We start from the raw sequence: 19,453 nt of genomic DNA, 5'->3' as shown, positions 1-19,453 counted from the left end.
TTGTGAAGGCACAGTACAGGATGCACAGGATGACTGTCACGCTGCTCGGTCCCTGCCAGGGCTAACTCCCCGTGACTTCATTTTGCTCACTTGGGCCACTCTGACTCGGTTCCGCAGTTGATGATGCGTTTAAGGAGCCGCTGAGTTGCATACCGGCTGGAGGGGTGGGCGGCAAATTGGGGGGAAAATTGGGTGGAAAGTTCGGAGGCATGTTGGGTGGCATGTTGGGTGGGAAATTTGGCGCAAAGGATGGAGGGAAATTCGGGGGGAAGTTGGGGGGAAAATTGGGGGGCATATTCATGGGCGGCATGTTGAGGGGCATATTTGGGGGGGGCATATTCAGTGGCATGTTTGGTGGTATATTCATAGGAGGCATGTTCAGAGGCATATTTGGAGGGGGCATGTTCGGGGGTATATTCATAGGCGGCATGTTGGGGGGCATTCCTGGAGGCATATTCATGGGTAGGTTCGGGGGCATATTCCCCACCATCCGGTTGCCCATTTTCTGTGGCATCATGAAGGAGCCATTGGGGCGCATTCCGTTATTCATGTTCATCGGTTGGTTCGTAAAACTGGACCCCATGGGGGGCGGCATGTTCCCTGGAAAGTACGAATTCATAACTGGCGGCAGGGAATCGTTTGAAGGGGGATTTATTGCATTCGAAGACGTTAAGGGCGGTCGTACAAATTGACTGTTGTCCCCATTTAACGAGGAATTATTTCTGCCACGTTTTGTATTAGTTGTATTTTCTGCATTGGATAAATTATGTGGCATTACATGATTGGCATTTTCATTTCCTGAGTATAAACTTAGAGCCTTGTTAGCGGCAATGAATCTTTCAGCCGCTGTTCCATGCCTTTCCCCTTTGGAATCTTTTTTAAAAGCATAGGATATGTGAACCTTTTTGTTGCATATAAATTGGTTGTTCATATTTTCGATGGCCATGTCACTAGACTCGAAGTTGTCATAAGATATAAACCCATGTCCTTTAGACGTATCATCTTCATTTCTAATTATCCTAACGGTTACTACTTGCCCAAATGAGGAGAAAATATCGAAGAGCATTTTCTCATCCACTTCTGCGTCTAGGTTTCCTATGAATAGATTCGCTCCCACGTCGAAGGACCTTCTATCTTGGGACGCCTTGTTGCACCGCAGGGGCTTTCCAAACAGCTTCGTCATGTTCAGCACCTTCCCTGCGTATTCGCACTCGTATTCGTATTCGTATTCCACGAAGCCGTAGCCTGGGGGGGGCAATGACACAATAATGACACAAAAACGGATGAAGTACAAATGGTTGATGTACAAATGGGTGATGTACAAATGGGTGATGTACAAATGGGTGACGTACAAATGGGTGCACCTCGTACCTGCGTGGAAGCCATTGATCTTATCCCGTGGTATGTGCACATTCTTGACGTTACCGCATTGCATAAAAAGCTCGCACAGGATTTCTTCGTCCACTTGGGCGTCCAAGTTGGCTGCACACAAGGAGGGAAAACAACGTACACATGATAATATTACATGCGTGAATTGAATACGTGAGGAAATGTGAACGGGGCGGTACGACGGCACGACGTCCTACCTATATAGAGTGTCGCTTCATTGTTTCGTTCGTAGATTTGACTAATCTCCTGGCTCTTATGAGGAGCGAACATTATATGATGTTCCTATGCTGCAGTGATACTCATAAATGGACTCTCTCTTTCGTCTGTATGGGGAGGTTCATCGGCTTGGACGCTATGCACTCATAGGCGTGGCAGGAAGTGGAGCGTAATATAGCACAAGGGAGAGAGCGTGTCCGTATAGGTATATGCCACCACCACAAAACGATCATATGCATCTGAGTACACGCGGGGACACCCCAATTGATTGGCTACCTATCAGTGAGGCTCAAACAAAAACAAAACAAAAAAAGGACCAAACGGCAGATGGCACAAAACGGGCTTCCCGCGCAAAAGGTACAAATAGCTCAGTCGCGCAGAACGCACAAATCGAAGAGAGGGACAATTCAGCCGTTCCCAAAAAAGAAAAAAAAAAACACAATAAAAGGGGAAGCCTCAGAGAATGATAACTTTTCCTATTTTTTTTTTTTATTTTTCCTCCTTAGGGTAAAAGAAAAAGAGGAAACTTTTAAATATCATTTCGTACATAAAGGAAAGGGGGTCCAGGTGTTTAAACAAGTTTTCATTTTTTTTTTTTTTTTTTTTTTTCACTGAAGCGCTTGATGCGTAACGCGTATGCAAACACAAAAAATACCTGTGCTTATTTTATGCCCTATATGATAGGTATCTGTTAAGGGGAAAATGGGCACGACACTTATATGAGAGGTGTTCATTACGGTGGATAAAAAGAAAGGGCATTTCAGTGTCCCACGTTTTCTTTTCTTTCCTTTTTTTTTTTTTTTTTTCCCCTTTTGACAGTGGCTTCTACAGTGTGGAGGAACCCTTTCAATGATGGAGAAAATTCTAAACGGGGCTAGCAAAATTTCACGGGGTAGACCCACGACCGGCGCGGAAATTAACGCACAAGTGGAGAAAGCGGCAAGGGAAAGGGTAAAAAGGTTATGCTCCACAGTTTGGGAAATATTGCCACGCAAGGGAACCCACCTGCAGCTAAATAACTGAGTTTTTGCGATGTGACGCTGATGGGGCGACAAAACAACTGTGCACAAAGGAACCAGTCACTGCACGCGGGGGAAAGCAAGCCATCGTTGTGTCAGCCAAGCCTTCCACTCTGGAAGGTGACTTGCCCCTAGAACAAGCTTAAAAAAAAAAAAAAGAAAAAAAAAAAAAAAATACTAATAGTAATAATAATAGTAATAGCAATAGTGATATTATTAAACCGTGAACTGTGTGTGTTTCCCCCAGTGGAGCCAACCCAAAGGGATAAAAAAAGAAAAAAAATCCGATGGGATACACTCATGTGCACACACCCCTTTTGGACAAAACAACCTGCTCGATGCATCCATCGTTGTTATGTCAGAAGGGGGGAAAAAGAATCCGATCATATGGGTACTCCATCTGCTCTCCGGCCAGTGTTTTCCGCGTGGGACGGCTAACTGGATCATGTGCTGCGTATCGCCTCCGGACTAACCGCCTGGTGGACTAACGTAGTGGTGACCCCGGTGCTTCACTTACGCGGTTCAAGTTGGTGGACGGTACATCATGCAGAAAAAAAAGTAGTTTATATTGGACGAAAAAGAGACAGGGACAGACGCATAGGCGCATGTGTAGATATACGTTTGCCCCCCTTCACATTGCGTGGCGGCGTGTTGACCGAGTGCGTTGTCTTCACCGCGTAGCGACCGCGCGCAGGATGCGGGAGTCCATGTCCACCACGCAGACGTCACGCAGTTCCTCCATTTGGAGCAGCTCCACCAGCTTTACGCAGTGGAAGACGCTCTCACAGAGACGCTTGTTATAGTTGTTCATCATTTTCCCCTTCAACGTAGAAATGTTAATGCCCCTCTTGTGAGACTTTAGAATAGCACCCAAATAAAACTTTAACTCTTCCATGGAGGCAATATAATTTTTTGCATTACCCCCCCGGGTGTTTAGTATACCCATCTTAGCATCCTCATACTTCCTACACTGAGAAATAGGCTTTATAAAATTATTCTCGTAGGCAATGATTTTTTTGGTAGCACTGATATGAACAATGTGGCATAGGTGACCCAAGTAGAGTCCCTGAAAAAAGGGAAGTTTCCTTCTTTGCAGCTCCTTCGCCATGCCATACCTCCCCCCTGTAAAGGAATACAAATTCGGATCATCCGAGCTAGCTATTTCGAGTAAATATTTCTCAAACTGATCCCATAAGGTAGAATCGTATCTGTCTACTGAATCGTTAATGGAGAAAAAATAATCCTTGCCTACCATCCTATCTGCAAAATGAACCAAACAGTTGTCAGCAGGGGGAGGGGAAGAAGCAGTAGAGGGGTGGTGCTCCTTCAGTGTGTACTTCTCAGGGAATAACCCATAGGCATTTAGGATGTTGTTCTTTAGCACATCCCTGAAGTTATATTCGTCTGCCCTTCCTTTTAAATTAATGATCAGCGGAATTATCCTGTCGTCGTAGAGAGACTCTAGTAGACGCTCCAAGTCCTGCTCATCCTCTTTCGATAGACATGCCTTTAAGGTTTGTGAGGATAGTTGATCCCGCGCTTCTGTCGATTTCTTCTTTCCCCTTGTGTTGGACATCCCTCTCTTTTCCTGTGATTTGGGTCGATCCATTCGGAAGTTGTTTCTGCCTCTGTTCCTTCTACCGTTGTTGTTTCTAACGCTACTGCTGCTGTTGCTGCGGGGAAGGGCGTATGCACCGTAGGTGCCCCGCGTGGCCGACGAGCCGGAGACAAGGTTCCTATTCCACAGGGAGTTATTTCCGCTATCTTCAAACGCATCCTTCCCTCTGCTGCTGAAAGATGGGTCTCTCCTCCTTCCTCCAAATAGGATGTCCTCCCTCTTCGCCTCTTCGGTGTCCCTTTCCCTTTCCTTAAAATTCCAGCTAGACCAGTTCGACCCCACCTCGTCTATGAAGTGTCCCTTTTCGAAGGATCCCACAACACCACTGAGGGAGTCACTCCCGCCGCTGGCACCAAATGCCCGATCCATCTTCAGATTTTCGGAGCCCCTTTTCAGGAAAGAGTTTCCCCCCTTTGGAGCTAAGACGTCATCGCGATGTGCATTTGTGGGGATTCTCATCAGGCTGTTCCCCTCGTGTGGTGGTAAAACGTAACCATTCGTAGAAGCATCCTGTGCTGCACTCCCTTCCTGTTCCACCTTCGACACATCACCGAAAGGAAGGCTTCTACTATTCCTTCTACTCAGTAAAAATAAAATTTCGTATATTTTTCTTAGCTCCTCTTCGTTGTTCTCTTCCTTGTTAGCTCTTCTTACATGTCCACGCGTCGCATCTCCCCGTTCGATGGAATAGTCCCCCCATTGGAAAGAACCCACGTTTTCGGAGTTTCTCCCGTCTGACGCGGCCAAGTCATCCCCACGTGGGCCCAACGCGGAATCACCACCGAGGCTAGTACGTTGCCCGACTGTGTATCCGCTCATGTTCCCTCCTGGGATGCCGGGCTCCACCGCTAAACCTGCACCACCAACTGCCCCTACAGCTGCACCCTGCGCGCCCCTCGAATTGCTAATGTTGTTCGCCACTAGACTGTTCGCTAGGAACAACTTCAGATTGGCCATGTTGCTCCTTTGGGTTCTGTTCCTCACGTGCGGGCTGCCACCGTTGAAGTTGTCTGCCCTCCAGTTGTCCTCACGGATCGCCTCCAACTCTGCACCCTGAGGGGGAGATCCACGTCTTATGCGATCCACCTGTGAATATCTCCCATTATACGTTTCAGTGTGGGCCCTCCCCAGGAGAAAATCTGCTGTAATGCCATGCTGGCTATGGAGATCCGCTTCGCTCAGATGCTCAGTTGGTCGACTGTAATTGTAGTTCATTGTCTCACTTTTGAGGATACCATTTTGTGTGCTCTGTCCAACATGGCCAGTTTGTTGTTCTCCCGCGAGTCGGTTATACACTAATCCTGCACTTGCCCCAACTGACGGACGACCCACTTGCATGCTTTCCCTGGTGCTGGCGGCCCTTCCCCATTTGCTACGGTTATAGTCACCTATAGCGTCCATAATATATTCACTCAGAGAAGCCTCATCATCCTCGTTGTCTAGAAGAAATCCTATCTTATTCTTCAACGCTTCGAACATAACATTTTTTTTTTTAGCAACAGTATTCGGTGAGCCATGTGTAGATTGTCCTCCATTGGGGGAGCTACCCCGTGCATTATCATGCGAAATGGACAAAGGGGTAGTGGGGTATTTCAAGTAGCTCTTCACTGGTAAGGTCGTACTGCTCATATTCCCCATGGTAACTCCTCTTTCTAATTCGCTCATCTTTCCACCATTGTCCACCCTACTTGTTCCGTTTGCATAGTTCCTCACTGCTTCGTAATTGGCCCGACGTATAAATGCATGATTACCCCCCCTGTGGTGGTCACCCACATGAGAATCTCTCTCCCCCTCATGTTTCATACGTTTAAGAATATCTCCATGGTAGTACGGGGCAGTTCCGCCCCTAATGAGGTCTTCCCCTGAGTGCATCCCCACTTCGTGGTTCATGTTATCCACCTTAACATTGTGAGACCCATCATTTAGTAGTTCCAACAAATTATTGTATAGCTCTGACGTGGTGTACTCCTTAAAATTCGTTCCAACTGAAGGAATCTTTTCATCCCATTCGTTTGCAGGTGCCACATGATTGGGCGGTGTGGCGGTACTTCTCTTCCCTTCAGTGTCCCCCCTGTCGAGACCTCTTCCTTGCATGCCAGTTCCTCCCTGATAGGTACGAACCCATTCGGGGATGAAAAACAAACTTGGGGCATTCGAATCGGTGTGCTCATAGCCTTCCTTCTTGTACTCCTCCAGGTCCTGCTTCACGGAGTTGTCCCGATTTACGTTGTCACCGCTCGATTTTGATCTTTCCGATTTGAAACCAATGCCTCCTTCGTTGCCCCTGCCGCTCTTCACATACGTCTGGGTGTCTTGACCGTTCAACATGATGCTGTTCTCCCTAGAGGGTAAGTCGAAGCACACGCTTTTCCCCTTCCCGTAGCAATCCAAACGGGGGGCATTTTGCCCTTGCACGTGTCCTTCGACGACTGTCCCGTCCACACCTGTCTCTTCGACGGCTTCTCCTCTGATGACTGCCTCTTCGTCGCATTCTCCCACCTCCCGATACTTCTTAATATAGTCACGAAGGAACTCCCTATTGCTGCTGCTGAGAAGTTGGAACAGATTCTTGTTCAGCTCCTGTGGATTTCCCGTTTGGACAGTCTCTATCCCGTCCACGTGTCCGTTACTACCGCTTAGCTGCGCTAGAAGGAGTTCCACATTAACGTCGTCGCTCTCCTGCTTTTCTGAAGATCCACCCATATGAAACGCATCCTCCTCTAACATATGGAAGTTTTCGCCCCTCTCCATTGGACTACTCCCCCTAACAACATCATCTATGAGGAGATCACCTCTCCCCTCGGTCATTTCCATGCATTCCCCATTTTGCACACCCTTACCCTTTGGCGCATTATAAATTTCTTCCTTCTCCGTCAACCAAACTCCTGGGTTGCCATTCTTGTTAAATGATCCAAATTGGTTGAAGAGAGACTTGCTTCCGAATATGTTGTAGTTCTGTTCGTCCATGTTTTCTGTCACCTCTACTGCAGCCACCCCTTCCACCAACTGTGCGTCCCCATTTGGGTAACCCCCACTCTCCATCGTCTCAAACTCGTACGTGTTGTCCAACTCCCACTCGATGTTCGAGCTATTATTTTTTGTGTGCAGGCGCGAAATGGTTTCACCAAGTTCGCTACTTTTTTCGTGGGTGCCCTTCGTCTTATCATCCTCCTTCGACGATACCGAGCCGTCACCTTTTGCCAGCTCGAATATTTCCGTCAGGTAACTGTTAATGTAGTTGAAATTTTCTGCTTCGTCGTTCTCCCCACTATTTTTTTCCATCTCCGCTTTTTCATTTTCTTCTCTCTTTCCTTGGATGGTCTCACGAGTGATGTCTACATTTTTTCCCATTCCGTGCTCCAACGGTGTAGTGGTATTATGGTTGGTCCTTTTATTTGTCTTCTTCATCCTCGTTGTGTGATTCTTCAAATGATTGCAATAGGGAATAATCTACAAGTCGGTATTGCTTCTCCTGGTGTGATAGGCTCTATTCCGTTCTTCTCCAGATGTCACTACCTTAGGTGTATTTTTATACTATACAGTGTGTATTCCCTTCCGCGGGGTTCAACACTTATTTTTTGAGTGGGGTAAGCCCTCCCTACTTCGATTCGCACAATATGATACGATATGTCGCTACTCAGATGGGTCTATTGCGTGAAAGACTCAACTGAATGGTGCAGAAGACTGGCTGCTCAAATTATGAACCAGTTGCATTACCCCAGGTACAATTATGGGGATCTCCTCCCTTTCACAATTTGTGTAAATGTTCGTGTAAATGCTCGTGTAATATTTAAAAGAGTCCCCCCCAACATGAATGGACGTACTTATCGCCTGAACATATATAAGGGTAAAAAAAAAAGGACATAAAAAGGAAAAAAAAGAAAGAAAACATGGACAGCTTCGCTTGAAAGTGCTGACTTGTATAAGCTTCTAAAAAAACCTCTTCTACAGTTCGAACAAAACAGAACAATGAACAGGCATGTACGCATGTATGTATGCTCATGCATGCGCAGTACAAAATGGTGCGTAAAAAAGGAGAGCACAAACAGAAACCACTACGTGGGGAAATTCAAACATGCGATAACCCCATCCCCTTTTTCTTTCATAAAACACTTTACAAAATGTATACACAAAATAGCTCTTAACTCTCCAAAAAAAAAAAAAATAATGCACGGAATGGAGGCAGTTAAAAAAGGACAAAACTAGCACTTCGCATTTGGAACAACATATGCGTAATGTGTAAACAGTTCAGTGGGAACCCCAAATCTGCTTTGTAGCTTTTATATACACAACACGGTGAGCAAGCAATTTTAATAAAAATATATGTAGACACAGTGGTAGTTTTATAAATGAGAACTACACTAACATGGGGAAGTGGGAAATGGCAGCAGGGGGGAGAAAGGAGGGTCGAACAAAATAGAAGAATATTTCTCCCCCTCGATGGTGCATAATAATACGCACCAACACAGGATGCACTACACAAAGCTGCTGTGTCACGTGCAAAATGAGAAATGTAAACGGAAAAAGAGGCTGAGTCGTTGCACTTCAAAAGGGTGCAATCCGTATGTACACAATTCATTCGTGTCACTCGCTGGACAGATGTAAGGCCCATGGAACGATTTAAAATTCAACAATTACTAATTCGCATTCGCTTTCATGGATGCGTATACAAATGTATGTGGTAGAACAAGGGAGAAACAGGTTTCGTCTTGTTTTTTTCAGGTCGCAACAAGCGCAAAACAAAGATGGGGGGTGCATATGCATATGCGTGTATGTACGCTGAAGCGCGATTTTTTTTCTCCCCCGCGGTGATTGAAAAGTGCAATTAAAAAAAGGCAAATTAATGTTGCGGGCGAAGTGCAACCGCAGAGCGTGCTACGAATTGCGCCTTACCACATGGCAAGGATGGCGCACAAAATGAGCAAAAAAAAAAAAAACAAAAACAACTGTTACTACACTGGCTAACGGGTTCCTCCCCACGCGCGCTCACAAAAACATAACATTTGCGCGGATAAACTTACTCTCACACAAGTGCCGAATGAACAACGGGTTAAAAGGAAAGGCGGCTCAGGTTGAGAATTTTCAATATTTTTCGAGCATACACAAGTGTTAACATTATGTTGCATACGAGAAAATTAACAATAACAACAACTGCATTTTTTTTAGGGAAAATTGGGAGAAAAGAAAACTGTTTTGAATTAAGGCGGAAGTAGAACGGGAAAAATGTTTGTAGTTGCTGCGCGAAGGTAGACAAAGTGGCATGGAAGAAATAGCAAAATGGTGAAAGATACGAACAATGAAGCGGCGAAATGCCGAAATAGCGCGCTAGCCAAATCGCTTGCAAAAGACGGCTGTTCTGACAGAGTGTTGCAAAGCGTGTGCAAAGCTTTGTAAACAGCTACCTACGATAAAAAAAACACTATGCACATTTTTGAGAAAAAAAAAAAAAAAAAAAAAAAAAGGTGTAGAACAAAAATTTTATGAACGGTTCATATTTTTTTTTTTTTTTTTCGAAACAGCTAAATGGCTAGCTACAGTTGTAATTGCCTGGATTTCTTTTATGGCTAGCCTTATTAACCATTTTGGAAATTAAAAAAATGCTGACGATCTATAGACAGCTTTTTTTTTTTTTTTTTTTTTTTCCATCACGGCTAAGAATTATCAGGAGTGGGGAGGAGATAAAAATGTAGTCACGTGGGGCTGCCTTGGGACAGCTTTTTCCCAATTTATAAATAGATTTAGAGGTAGTTACAATTTTTTCGCAGAGCTGCTCGGTTTGTTAGAAATATGCACAAAATGATGCGGACGTTCGTCAGGCGCACACGCGAGTCGTGCTACCCGTTATGTCCAGCGAGGCTGCCCAGCGGTGTGGCTGTTCCGCATATCCATATGCACATATACGTGCGTACAAAAAAAAAAAAAAAAAAAAGGATAGGGGCGATAGCAACCCTTATGGGCAGAGAAACGGTAATCCGCTAAAGGCGACTTTTCGGGACAACATCACTGAAGAATAAACTGCGCAATTTGCGCATTCTCGCCATTCAAACCCGCCTTACCCCGAACGGCGTCCCTCACCCGTTTCACATCATCCGATGGGACATTTTCTCCCAGTATAACATTGTTGAAAAAGGTTAAAATGCGAAGTAAAATCTGATCATCGTTCGTTTCGTTCAACGCGTTAAAAACGTGGTGGAAGCCCTTTGTCCGTGTTAAAAATGTGGGCAAGCGCAAATCGGAGGACAACATACCAAGTGCCCCCGTAGCAGCAAAAACGGCCTTGTAATTTTCCTTCTCCATGGTAAAAGAAAACATTATTTGTATGTCTACGAAATTGATTTGTTCATCTTTTCCTCCCCCCTCGGTAATTTTTTTATACTTATCATACACGTACTGATGGACGTAGGGCTGAGAGCATAAGTTGCATATGCACTCTAAGCTGGCCGACCTTATGGAGTCATTTTCCGATGCGAGTATGTCGAAGCATTTGTTCCACAAATTCAGTTGCATGGCTTTAATGGCTACGTTCTCGTCGATGGTCAATATATTCGTTATGGCCATTAAGGACTTGAACACCAGGAGCTCTTCTTCGCTATCCAGTTGGTGAATCAACAGTGGCAGTGAATCATATGCTTCATAAAAATGGATCAACTTCGGGTTGGTGTAAATAAAAATTTCGCTCAAAGCTAAGGCGCAGTTTTTCTTATTAGCAATATGTTTGGATGCTAACAGTAGTGTCTTCAATCCGTTGTTCACAACAACGAGGCCAATATTTTTTGTATCCTTAACAAGCTTGGAAATGATGTCACACACAGCTTCCGCTATGTTGACGGTAAAAAAATTGGTGTTAATAAAATTATATATGGTGTTAACAATTGCGCCATTTTTGTACTTGCCCCCTTTGGGTAGGATAACTTGTTCGCCCCCTTTTTCCTTCACCTTGAGTACATAGTTCTCATTATACATTAATAGGTTAATTAGCTTATTGCTCGTTTCTTCATCCCCATAGTCATAGAGGGGGTCAGTTTTCGGCTTCGCTCCTGTGGGTAACTTTTCGTAAAATTGTTCCAATGCTTCAATTTGCTCAGAATCAAAGTTGGATAAATTGGCTTTGTTAATTTCTCTTCGTCTAGCCTTTTCATCTTTTCTTGTTAATGTTAAATTGTTGATGGTGTTGCAGTATATGTACTTGTAGGTGTTGTCTAGCTTTTTCTGGTTAATATCGTCTCCGACTTTGAGGAGGAAAAAGAGGATGTAGTGGTTGTCCTGGTTGAGGAGCTGCTTCTTAAATTCGATGTGCAGGCTGAGGTAGAAGACCATTTCGATGAGATCCTTCAGCGCGTGTGCATCGTAATCTGCATTGCCATTCGAGGAAAGGTTCGTTTGCTGTTTCGTCATTTTGCTCACTAATTCGCAGTTCTTTTTGCCATTGTGCGTGGCTTCCGTGGGCTTCTGCATTGACTCGAGAAACTCCCTCTTTTGTAAACCCGTTGGGGGATCCTCCCGGGTGGGACCATCCTCAGTTAGCTTGCCCGTCTGCCCCTCGCAGCGCAACAGGAAGCGCTTCAACAACTCCCTAGCGTAGGAAAACAAGTCGACTCTTTTTACAATTTCCTCCTTGAACTCCTTACTGTGCATATACAGTTTGAAGGAGCCCACGAGGAATTTTAAAAAATTCTCGTCATAGGGAAAGGTCCTCAAAATGTTTATGTACAGATCGATGTAGCTGTTCAGCATGAAGCGTAGCTCTGGGATGTTCAGAAGTAGAAGCAAAACGTCTATAAAAAGGGAGACGTCTTTTTTTGGTTTCCTTCCCACGGATTGGTTAATAAAGGTAAGTATGTCACACATGTATTGATTTTTTCCAATTAGGTAGTTTAGAACAATATTTTTGTCCACCAGGAAGAGGCACTTAAGTGAGAGAAACCACTCCACGCCAATGTCTCCCGGTTTGAAATACAAATCTATGCACTCATATATTAGGTCGTTCATTTCGGTGTCCTTTTCACTCGGTCTGTTCTTATCATATAGCAGGGAGAGGATAAGAATTAAGGCGTACTCCACGTCACTGGAGAAATTCTCATGCATACTAATGCACTGCTGAATGGTTGCTTTAATTTCGAGGCTGGCACAGAGGGGGTGTTTACATACGTCACCAAAGTGGGCGTCAATCAGGTTATGCTTCACATCCACGTGGGCATCATCCCTTAAGGTGTTTAAAAAAGTGACTGAATTGTTCCCCCCTTTTGTATTTCTCCTGCTTATAAAGAATTTTTTCTTTTTGCAGAGGAAAATAATCGCGTCAAGTGCGCTGCTGGCTATGTCTACGTCGTCGTTGGGGAGAAAATACACGTTGAGCATTCTTATGACTTTTTCATTTGTCACCACATGGATGTACTTAACTATGTGGATGGTAAAGATGAGGATGTCCTTCACAAGTTGGTAGATCTCCTTCTTCTTATCGAATTTGAGCGTTTCCATTTTTTTCACCTTATCTTTTATATAGCTATTTATCCATTGCTCGTCGAAGGACTCATGGAAGGACAAAATCGTTCTCACGAAGTCAACGTCGTAATAATATTCCAACTTCATGTCACTCACTTTGTTGATGCACACGTTGGTGTTCTTCGACGTTTCCTCTGCTTCTCTCTCCAATTTGGACACTATTTTGTAGATGACGTGGAGACATGCCTTCTGAATAGGTAGGGAGTTCCCTTCATTATTTAACACTTGGGAGAAAAAGTGGAAAATATTTTCCCTCAAGAGGGTGTGTATTTTATGCTTATAAATACTGTATATCATTTTTATTTTCTCCTCTTCCGTGGTGGCATTGTCGAGGATTGTCTGTTTGATCACTTCGATGGTGATGCTCACCCCCTCCTTTTGCTGCTTCGATTCTTCCATTTCTCTGATTAGCCTCTTCAGCTTCTCATTAATTCGGTTCACTTCGTTTTTCACCTCGGCACTGTCACAACTGTTAGAAGTGGCCTCCTTCAACAGGACAACCTTACAGCGCTCAAAAGACTCTACGCACTTTTTGTAATTTTTTAACTTCTCGTAGCACAGACCCAAGGTGTGATAGCTCTTGTAGTGCTTTCCATCCATCTCACTTACATAGGAGGAGTAATCTATTGCCTCTTCTGGCCGGTCCAGGAAGTAGTAACATAAAGACACGTTGTGGCATATCTTTGTGAACAGGTCCTTCACGTGCTGCTTCACATGGGGGGGATCTGCGTCGTTACCCTCACGGATGACCACCTCCTTTTTTGCCCCATTTTCGCGAAAAAACTGGACGCACTTTCGAACCTTAATCGAATCGACTGGCTCACCGCAGAGCTGCCCAACGGCACTCAGATAAACGCCCAGAGCCTCTTCATACTTCTTGCTTCGGAAGAGCTTGTTCCCCTCGTTTTTCGTTTCGTCCAGCAATTGGGCGCTGGCAGGGGTAATCTTGGGTGCCTCCATTGGGAAAGGAAAAAGGAGTTCCTGCACAGACAGTTGTTTCTTCCCTCGCAGTGATACTATATGCTTCCGTTAGCCGGGGGGCTCCCTTCCTGGACGTGAGAGTTGCCTGGGCTGTTATGGGGGTCACTGTGCAGCCAACTCGTGCAGACCAGCCCGTTCGATGTGCATTAAAAAAACTGCTCAGCAAGGTTTCCCCCTCGGTTGCGCAAAAATTATTTTTTCACTTTTCGCTCTTTCCTGAAAACATCCGTAGGGTGGGATGTCGGAACTGTCCCATTTTTTCGCCTCAATTTGTTTCCGTCATTTTGCTATTTGTTAATTTGTTGAAGTGCTAATTTTGCTAATTTTGTTGATTTTTTTTTTTTTTTTTTCCCGTGCGTTCGCTATTTTCACTCCGCGCAAGGGCCCACAATGCGCGTGTTTTTACGCATCCCGTGCAACGCGGAAAAGTGCAGTCCGTTGCCCTGACGGCTTTGCGAAAGAGTCGGCAGAGCGGTGTTGTCCCAATGCAGGAGCATTCTACGCAGTGGGGTATCGTCCTGCCGTTCACCGCTAATTGGTCACCTTTGTGGCACGACGTAGTGTGAGAAAGAGCTGAGCAGTGACAACTGCACAACATGCACGCAACGTCAGGAGGAACAACACAAAAAAATATATATTTAAAATTCTTCATCTACACGGGCGCATGGGCACTTGTGCCTCCAAATGAGCGAATATATGATCAGGCAGCCAAAGTGAAAAGCTCCCCCCTCCTTGTGCGGTCGCAAGTGGTTTTAAGCGACAGACAGAAAGTGACCCACAAAAATGGTGCAAAGGGTGGGGTATATAATAGCGCAGAGCGCTGCACACGTGGTGACCCGCTTCGCAACAGGGAGGGCGCAAATTGCAACGAAAAGAATTCCTGCAAATGCGCTCACTTGTTATTTTCCACCCCGAGGAGGAACCTGGGGAAACAAATTTAAAAACATACTTGCGTTGTCCACGCTTGGAAGGAAAAACCTTTGTGAGGGCTGCCACAGTAACAACCGTGTGTCATTTAGGAAGGAGCATTTTGGGACAGTTAATAAAGGGGGAGAGACGGGGAAGGGAGATGCATGTAACCTTCAGAACGAGGCCAACACAGTGGTTTCCCCTTTGTGTGGAGAAAAATCACATGATCAGAATGCGTGTAAGGGGAAAACACGTGAAGAGCAAAGCAGCCATGAATATGGAGCCGCTACAGATATCGTCCAACTGAATGAAGAGGGTACCCCCCTCCCAGGTAATAACCCACATGTGACAACCACCGATGTGACAAAAAATGAAATTGCAACAGAAGAGGGAAGTGACCAAGTGAAGAAAGAATACATGGTTCTCATGTTTACGTGCAAAATATGCGAAAAGAAAAGTGCCAAGAAGTTTTCCAAGCAGGCATACAATAACGGGGTGGTTATTATTCGTTGCCCGTCTTGTGAGAACCTTCACTTAATTTCCGACCAGCTCGGGTGGTTCCAGGACGGGAAGACTAACATCGAGGATATTCTAAAACAGAAGGGGGAAAACGTGATTAGGAAGTTTTCCTACAACAACATGCTCGAGATAGACGATCTGCTCAATGCATACAAGTGAGTCCCGCAAGGGGGGGGCGCCTACGTGTGAACGAACTCACGTGTTAATACACTCATGTGTGAATGAACTTATGTGTGCCTATGGGTAAAACATAATACGTCTGCGCATGTACTCACACATCCGTATCTACGTGTGTTCCTTTTGGCCACGTTCGCAATAATTAGAATTATCACTTTTTTTTTTTTTTTGTTCTTTTTTTTTCTTTTTCAAATGAGAAAACCACAAATGTTATGTTAGTCGGGGAATGGGAGTCGATTATCCACTCACCCCCAGGGGGTTCCTCCCCTTTTATATGCTCATGTTAAATAAGGCCCCTCCGTTTAGCCACTAATTCTGCTTTGTGCGTAAATGCCAAGTTGGAAAGCCCACGCAGTTCCGCTACATAGGTTTGAAAATGGTGGGGTAAACTTTTCTATATGTCCTCACCTCGGACGTGAGGTAACTTGGCAGAGGGAACTGCCCAGGTGAAGTTGCCGACGAGATAGGCGGTCTCCTACCATGTGTTGCTTGTCAGGAGGGTGGTCAACCCTTGATCTCTCATCCGGAGTGTGTCATGTGTGGAGACCCCAGTTTGCGAACAGTGGACGCACCGCCATGATGCTGATACGGTTTGCCAAATATGATTTTAAAAGGAGCAGAGCGGGAAGTAGTCCCTCCCCGGACGACGGATAAAACAAGCACAGCAAAAAAGTTCAGTTACAAAGAGGGGATATTCCCCTGAATGTGCTCACATGAAGATGTACCAAAGTGTATATATTCACTCGCGTAGCTACGTTGAGGGGGAAAAAAAAAAAAAAAAAAATTTTTTTTTTAATGGTGCCATGTAACCAAGGGAAGCCATTTCGCCCTTCTCAGATCTGCCCATCGGATGGTGCGCCACCCGCTGCACGTGATGGATGCAACTTGGCTGCAGCACGGCGCTCACATTTGCGCAGCTCGCCTTGCACGCGTCGTCCCAAAAAATTGCCTCGAAATATTTCCATACGTTCGCAATTTTGCCCACATTTTTTGACGTTACTTTTTTGACGTTATTTTTGAGGCTACTTTTGGGACTATTTTTGAGACCATTTTTCGCGCTTCTTCATTCGGTTGTTTCGTTTTTTTTTTTGATGCTGTGCGGAGATTCCCCTGAGAGGATTTTCCAGTCGTTCTACTACCCCCCGTAGTTGCATTAACCTTTGGGCAGCCGCTTGGTATCTGCATCGACATCGCGGCAAAGCCATTCGTTCCACCCCCAAACGACGGCGCAGGAAGGAAAGGTACATGAGACTGTTGGGGACGTTGCTCATTTTGGTGCCCCTGCAAGTGAAGGCGCGCAGTGACGTTCTTAGCAGAGTGAACTCCAAACTGCCCAAGGTAACCCTCAGCACCGTTTGCGCGAATAGGCATAACAAGGCCACGTATATCATACATAGGCCAATACCCAGGGAGAGTAAAAGGAGGTACTACTCCTTTGTAAGCAGAAGGGTGAGTGCCCACCCAAGGAGCGCTGCTTTTAGAAGCATGAAACAAAGCCACGTTGAAGCAAGCGGCTCAGCCGCTGGGGAAACGATCCGCATAGAGGAGCAAATAGAAAGGTGCAGCCAGGAAATATCAACCCTTGTCGAGAGGAATGAATGCATCCAAGGAATAGACGATGAGGAGATGAAAAAGGAACACGCTGCGAATGAGAAATCCCTGCAAGAGAAGAAACGAAAGTTAAAACTTTTGTATGGTGTCCCAAGTGAGCCACTAAATTTAGTGAATAACAGAACCAAGGTAGATAACTTAGCCAAAAGGAAGCTCTTTTACACCAACTCTTTTGAAATCTATGGAGGTTCCTCAGGGTTAATTGATTACGGTCCATCTGGCTGTCTTCTAAAATCAGAACTGGAGACCCTCTGGAGGTACCATTTCATTTTTTACGATGAGATGCTCGAAATCTGCGGAACGTGCATAACCCCCTACAACGTTTTGAAGACCTCTGGACATGTGGACCGGTTCACAGACCTTATGATCAGGGATGCCGTCACGGGGGATTTCTACAGAGCGGATAAATACATCGCAGAGTACTTAACAAGTAAGGTAGAGGAGGCGAAGAAGAAGAAACAGGAAAACAATACGGCGAAGAGAACAGAGGGGGATGACGGGTCCATGGATAAAAGGGATAACAAACTCGAGCAGGACAGCCAAATGGATGACCCCGAAAAAATGATGGCGATCGTGAGGAGGCTAGACGGAATGAATGAGCAAGAAATAAAAGACGTCATCAAGCAGTACGATATAAAGTCCCCTGCTAAGAATGACTTCGTAGGTCCCTTCCCCTTCAACCTCATGTTTCAGACGAGGATTGGCCCGAAGGAAGACGTAGAAAATAACCCCGCCCAGAGGGGAAAATCAAATGAGTCATCCACACATGTGGACGCAAACAGTTTGAACAGCGTTGCATTTCTTAGACCAGAAACTGCGCAAGGAATTTTTGTAAATTTTAAAAAGTTGCTAGAGTATAATGGAGGGAAGATGCCCTTCGCAGGGGCGCAAATCGGACTGGGTTTTCGAAACGAAATATCTCCAAGGAATGGTCTCCTACGTGTACGTGAATTTGAAATGGCTGAAATTGAGTACTTTGTAAACCCGGAAAAGAAATGCCATGAAAAATACCACCTGTTTAAGCATTTAATTCTGCCCCTGTATCCACGAGAGGAGCAGCTCGCCAGTGGAGAACACAGCCATGTAGTCTACATGGAGATAGAAGAAGCAGTCACCAAGGGTATTATTGCAAATGAGGCGCTAGCGTACTTCCTAGCAAGGACCTATTTATTCCTCCTAAAATGCGGTATTAACAAGGATGGTCTACGATTTAGACAACACTTACCCACTGAGATGGCTCACTATGCGAATGACTGTTGGGACGCAGAAATTTTAACATCCTACGGTTTTATCGAAGTGGTGGGACATGCAGACAGATCTGCATACGATTTGAAGAATCACATGAAGGTAACGGGGGCAAACTTATATGCCTGTGAGAAGTATGATACCCCCGTGGAGGAAGAGCATATAAAAATTTCTCCAAATAAGGCAAAGATAGGAATGAAGTTTAAAAGCCAACAAAATGCCATCTACCAATGGCTGAATGAGAGGACAAAGGAAGAACTATTATCCATCGATGAGGAGTTGAACAGGAACAACTCCTACGTTGTGGAAATAAACGTCAGTGGTGCTTCCTCCTCTCCTATGTCATTCGAATTAACCAGAGATATGATCAAGTTTGATAAATGTAAAAAGAAAGTACAGGAAAGGAATTTCATTCCCAATGTGATTGAACCTTCGTTTGGGATTGGTCGACTCATTTTTTGCATTATTGAGCATTCATTTAGGACCCGCACCTTCACAGATGACAAGGAGGAGAGACAATACTTGTCTCTGCCCTATGCACTGGCACCGATTAAATGCTCCGTGCTAACCATATCGAACAATAAAACGTTCGTTCCGTTCGTGAAGCAGGTTCAAATGATCCTAAATGAGTTCAGCATTTCCTCCAAAATTGATAACTCCAGTGTCTCCATTGGAAAGAAGTACGCTCGGACAGACGAAATTGGCATCCCCTTTGCAGTCACCATCGACTTCCAGACGCTGAAGGATAAGACGGTCACACTGCGGGAGAGGGACTCCATGCTGCAGGTCAGGATTGGCTTGTCAGATTTGGTCGAAATTGTGACTTCCCTGCTTCGCCAGAAGAAGACCTGGGCCGATTACGTTGCTCAGTACGGCCTCTTCACGCAGCAGAATTTGGACCCCTAGGGGGGGGGCATCACATCATCACGGGGAAAAACCCCACTGGAATTGCCATGCGGTGAGAAGGTCTTCACACCGCTTAACAAAACGCCACGTTCAGTTTAAAAAGAATACCGCGCGGAGAATCTCACCGGGGGGGTGATGCAAAATGGAAAAAAAAAAAAAAAAAATAGCTAGCTGGCTAGCTGTATGAACCGTTCAGGTGAAAAAGAAAAAAAAAAAACACACACACACGGTTACAAATTTCGGTACTCCTGTTGGAGGAGAACACTCTGTGCCACTATTTTTTTTTTTGGGTTCATTGGAGAGGCGTGGGTAGGCACACCCGTCTGGCCATTTTGTCCTGTTAAGTGGCAAGTGGACACAT

General features: G+C 45.2%; 5 protein-coding genes across 5 annotated transcripts; 2 read left to right on the top strand and 3 right to left on the bottom strand.

The window, feature by feature from the left end:
- Positions 1-61: 61 nt before the first annotated feature.
- PCOAH_00049350 (Uncharacterized protein) lies at positions 62-1,659 on the bottom strand (the record flags this gene model as incomplete). The annotated part of the gene is made up of 3 exons (XM_020061718.1): positions 62-1,245; positions 1,372-1,482; positions 1,587-1,659. 3 exons carry the CDS (start codon positions 1,657-1,659, stop codon positions 62-64), a joined length of 1,368 nt encoding a protein of 455 aa, XP_019917286.1.
- A 1,635-nt stretch (positions 1,660-3,294) lies between these two features.
- PCOAH_00049340 (Uncharacterized protein) lies at positions 3,295-7,650 on the bottom strand (the record flags this gene model as incomplete). Its single annotated transcript, XM_020061717.1, has 1 exon — positions 3,295-7,650. One exon carries the CDS (start codon positions 7,648-7,650, stop codon positions 3,295-3,297), a length of 4,356 nt encoding a protein of 1,451 aa, XP_019917185.1.
- Positions 7,651-10,242: 2,592 nt separating this feature from the next.
- PCOAH_00049330 (Uncharacterized protein) lies at positions 10,243-13,704 on the bottom strand (the record flags this gene model as incomplete). The annotated part of the gene is made up of 1 exon (XM_020061716.1): positions 10,243-13,704. One exon carries the CDS (start codon positions 13,702-13,704, stop codon positions 10,243-10,245), a length of 3,462 nt encoding a protein of 1,153 aa, XP_019917452.1.
- Positions 13,705-14,508: 804 nt separating this feature from the next.
- PCOAH_00049320 (Uncharacterized protein) lies at positions 14,509-15,312 on the top strand (the record flags this gene model as incomplete). The annotated part of the gene is made up of 1 exon (XM_020061715.1): positions 14,509-15,312. The coding sequence occupies one exon, from the start codon at positions 14,509-14,511 to the stop codon at positions 15,310-15,312; it is 804 nt and encodes a 267-aa protein (XP_019917351.1).
- A 1,263-nt stretch (positions 15,313-16,575) lies between these two features.
- Positions 16,576-19,092, top strand: PCOAH_00049310 (Glycyl-tRNA synthetase; the record flags this gene model as incomplete). Its single annotated transcript, XM_020061714.1, has 1 exon — positions 16,576-19,092. One exon carries the CDS (start codon positions 16,576-16,578, stop codon positions 19,090-19,092), a length of 2,517 nt encoding a protein of 838 aa, XP_019917245.1.
- Positions 19,093-19,453: the final 361 nt, after the last annotated feature.

The sequence above is a fragment of the Plasmodium coatneyi genome, chromosome 13 (genome assembly GCF_001680005.1).
Source record: "Plasmodium coatneyi strain Hackeri chromosome 13, complete sequence".
Classification (NCBI taxonomy): Eukaryota; Apicomplexa; class Aconoidasida; order Haemosporida; family Plasmodiidae; genus Plasmodium; species Plasmodium coatneyi.
This window is presented reverse-complemented; position numbering and strand designations above follow the sequence as displayed.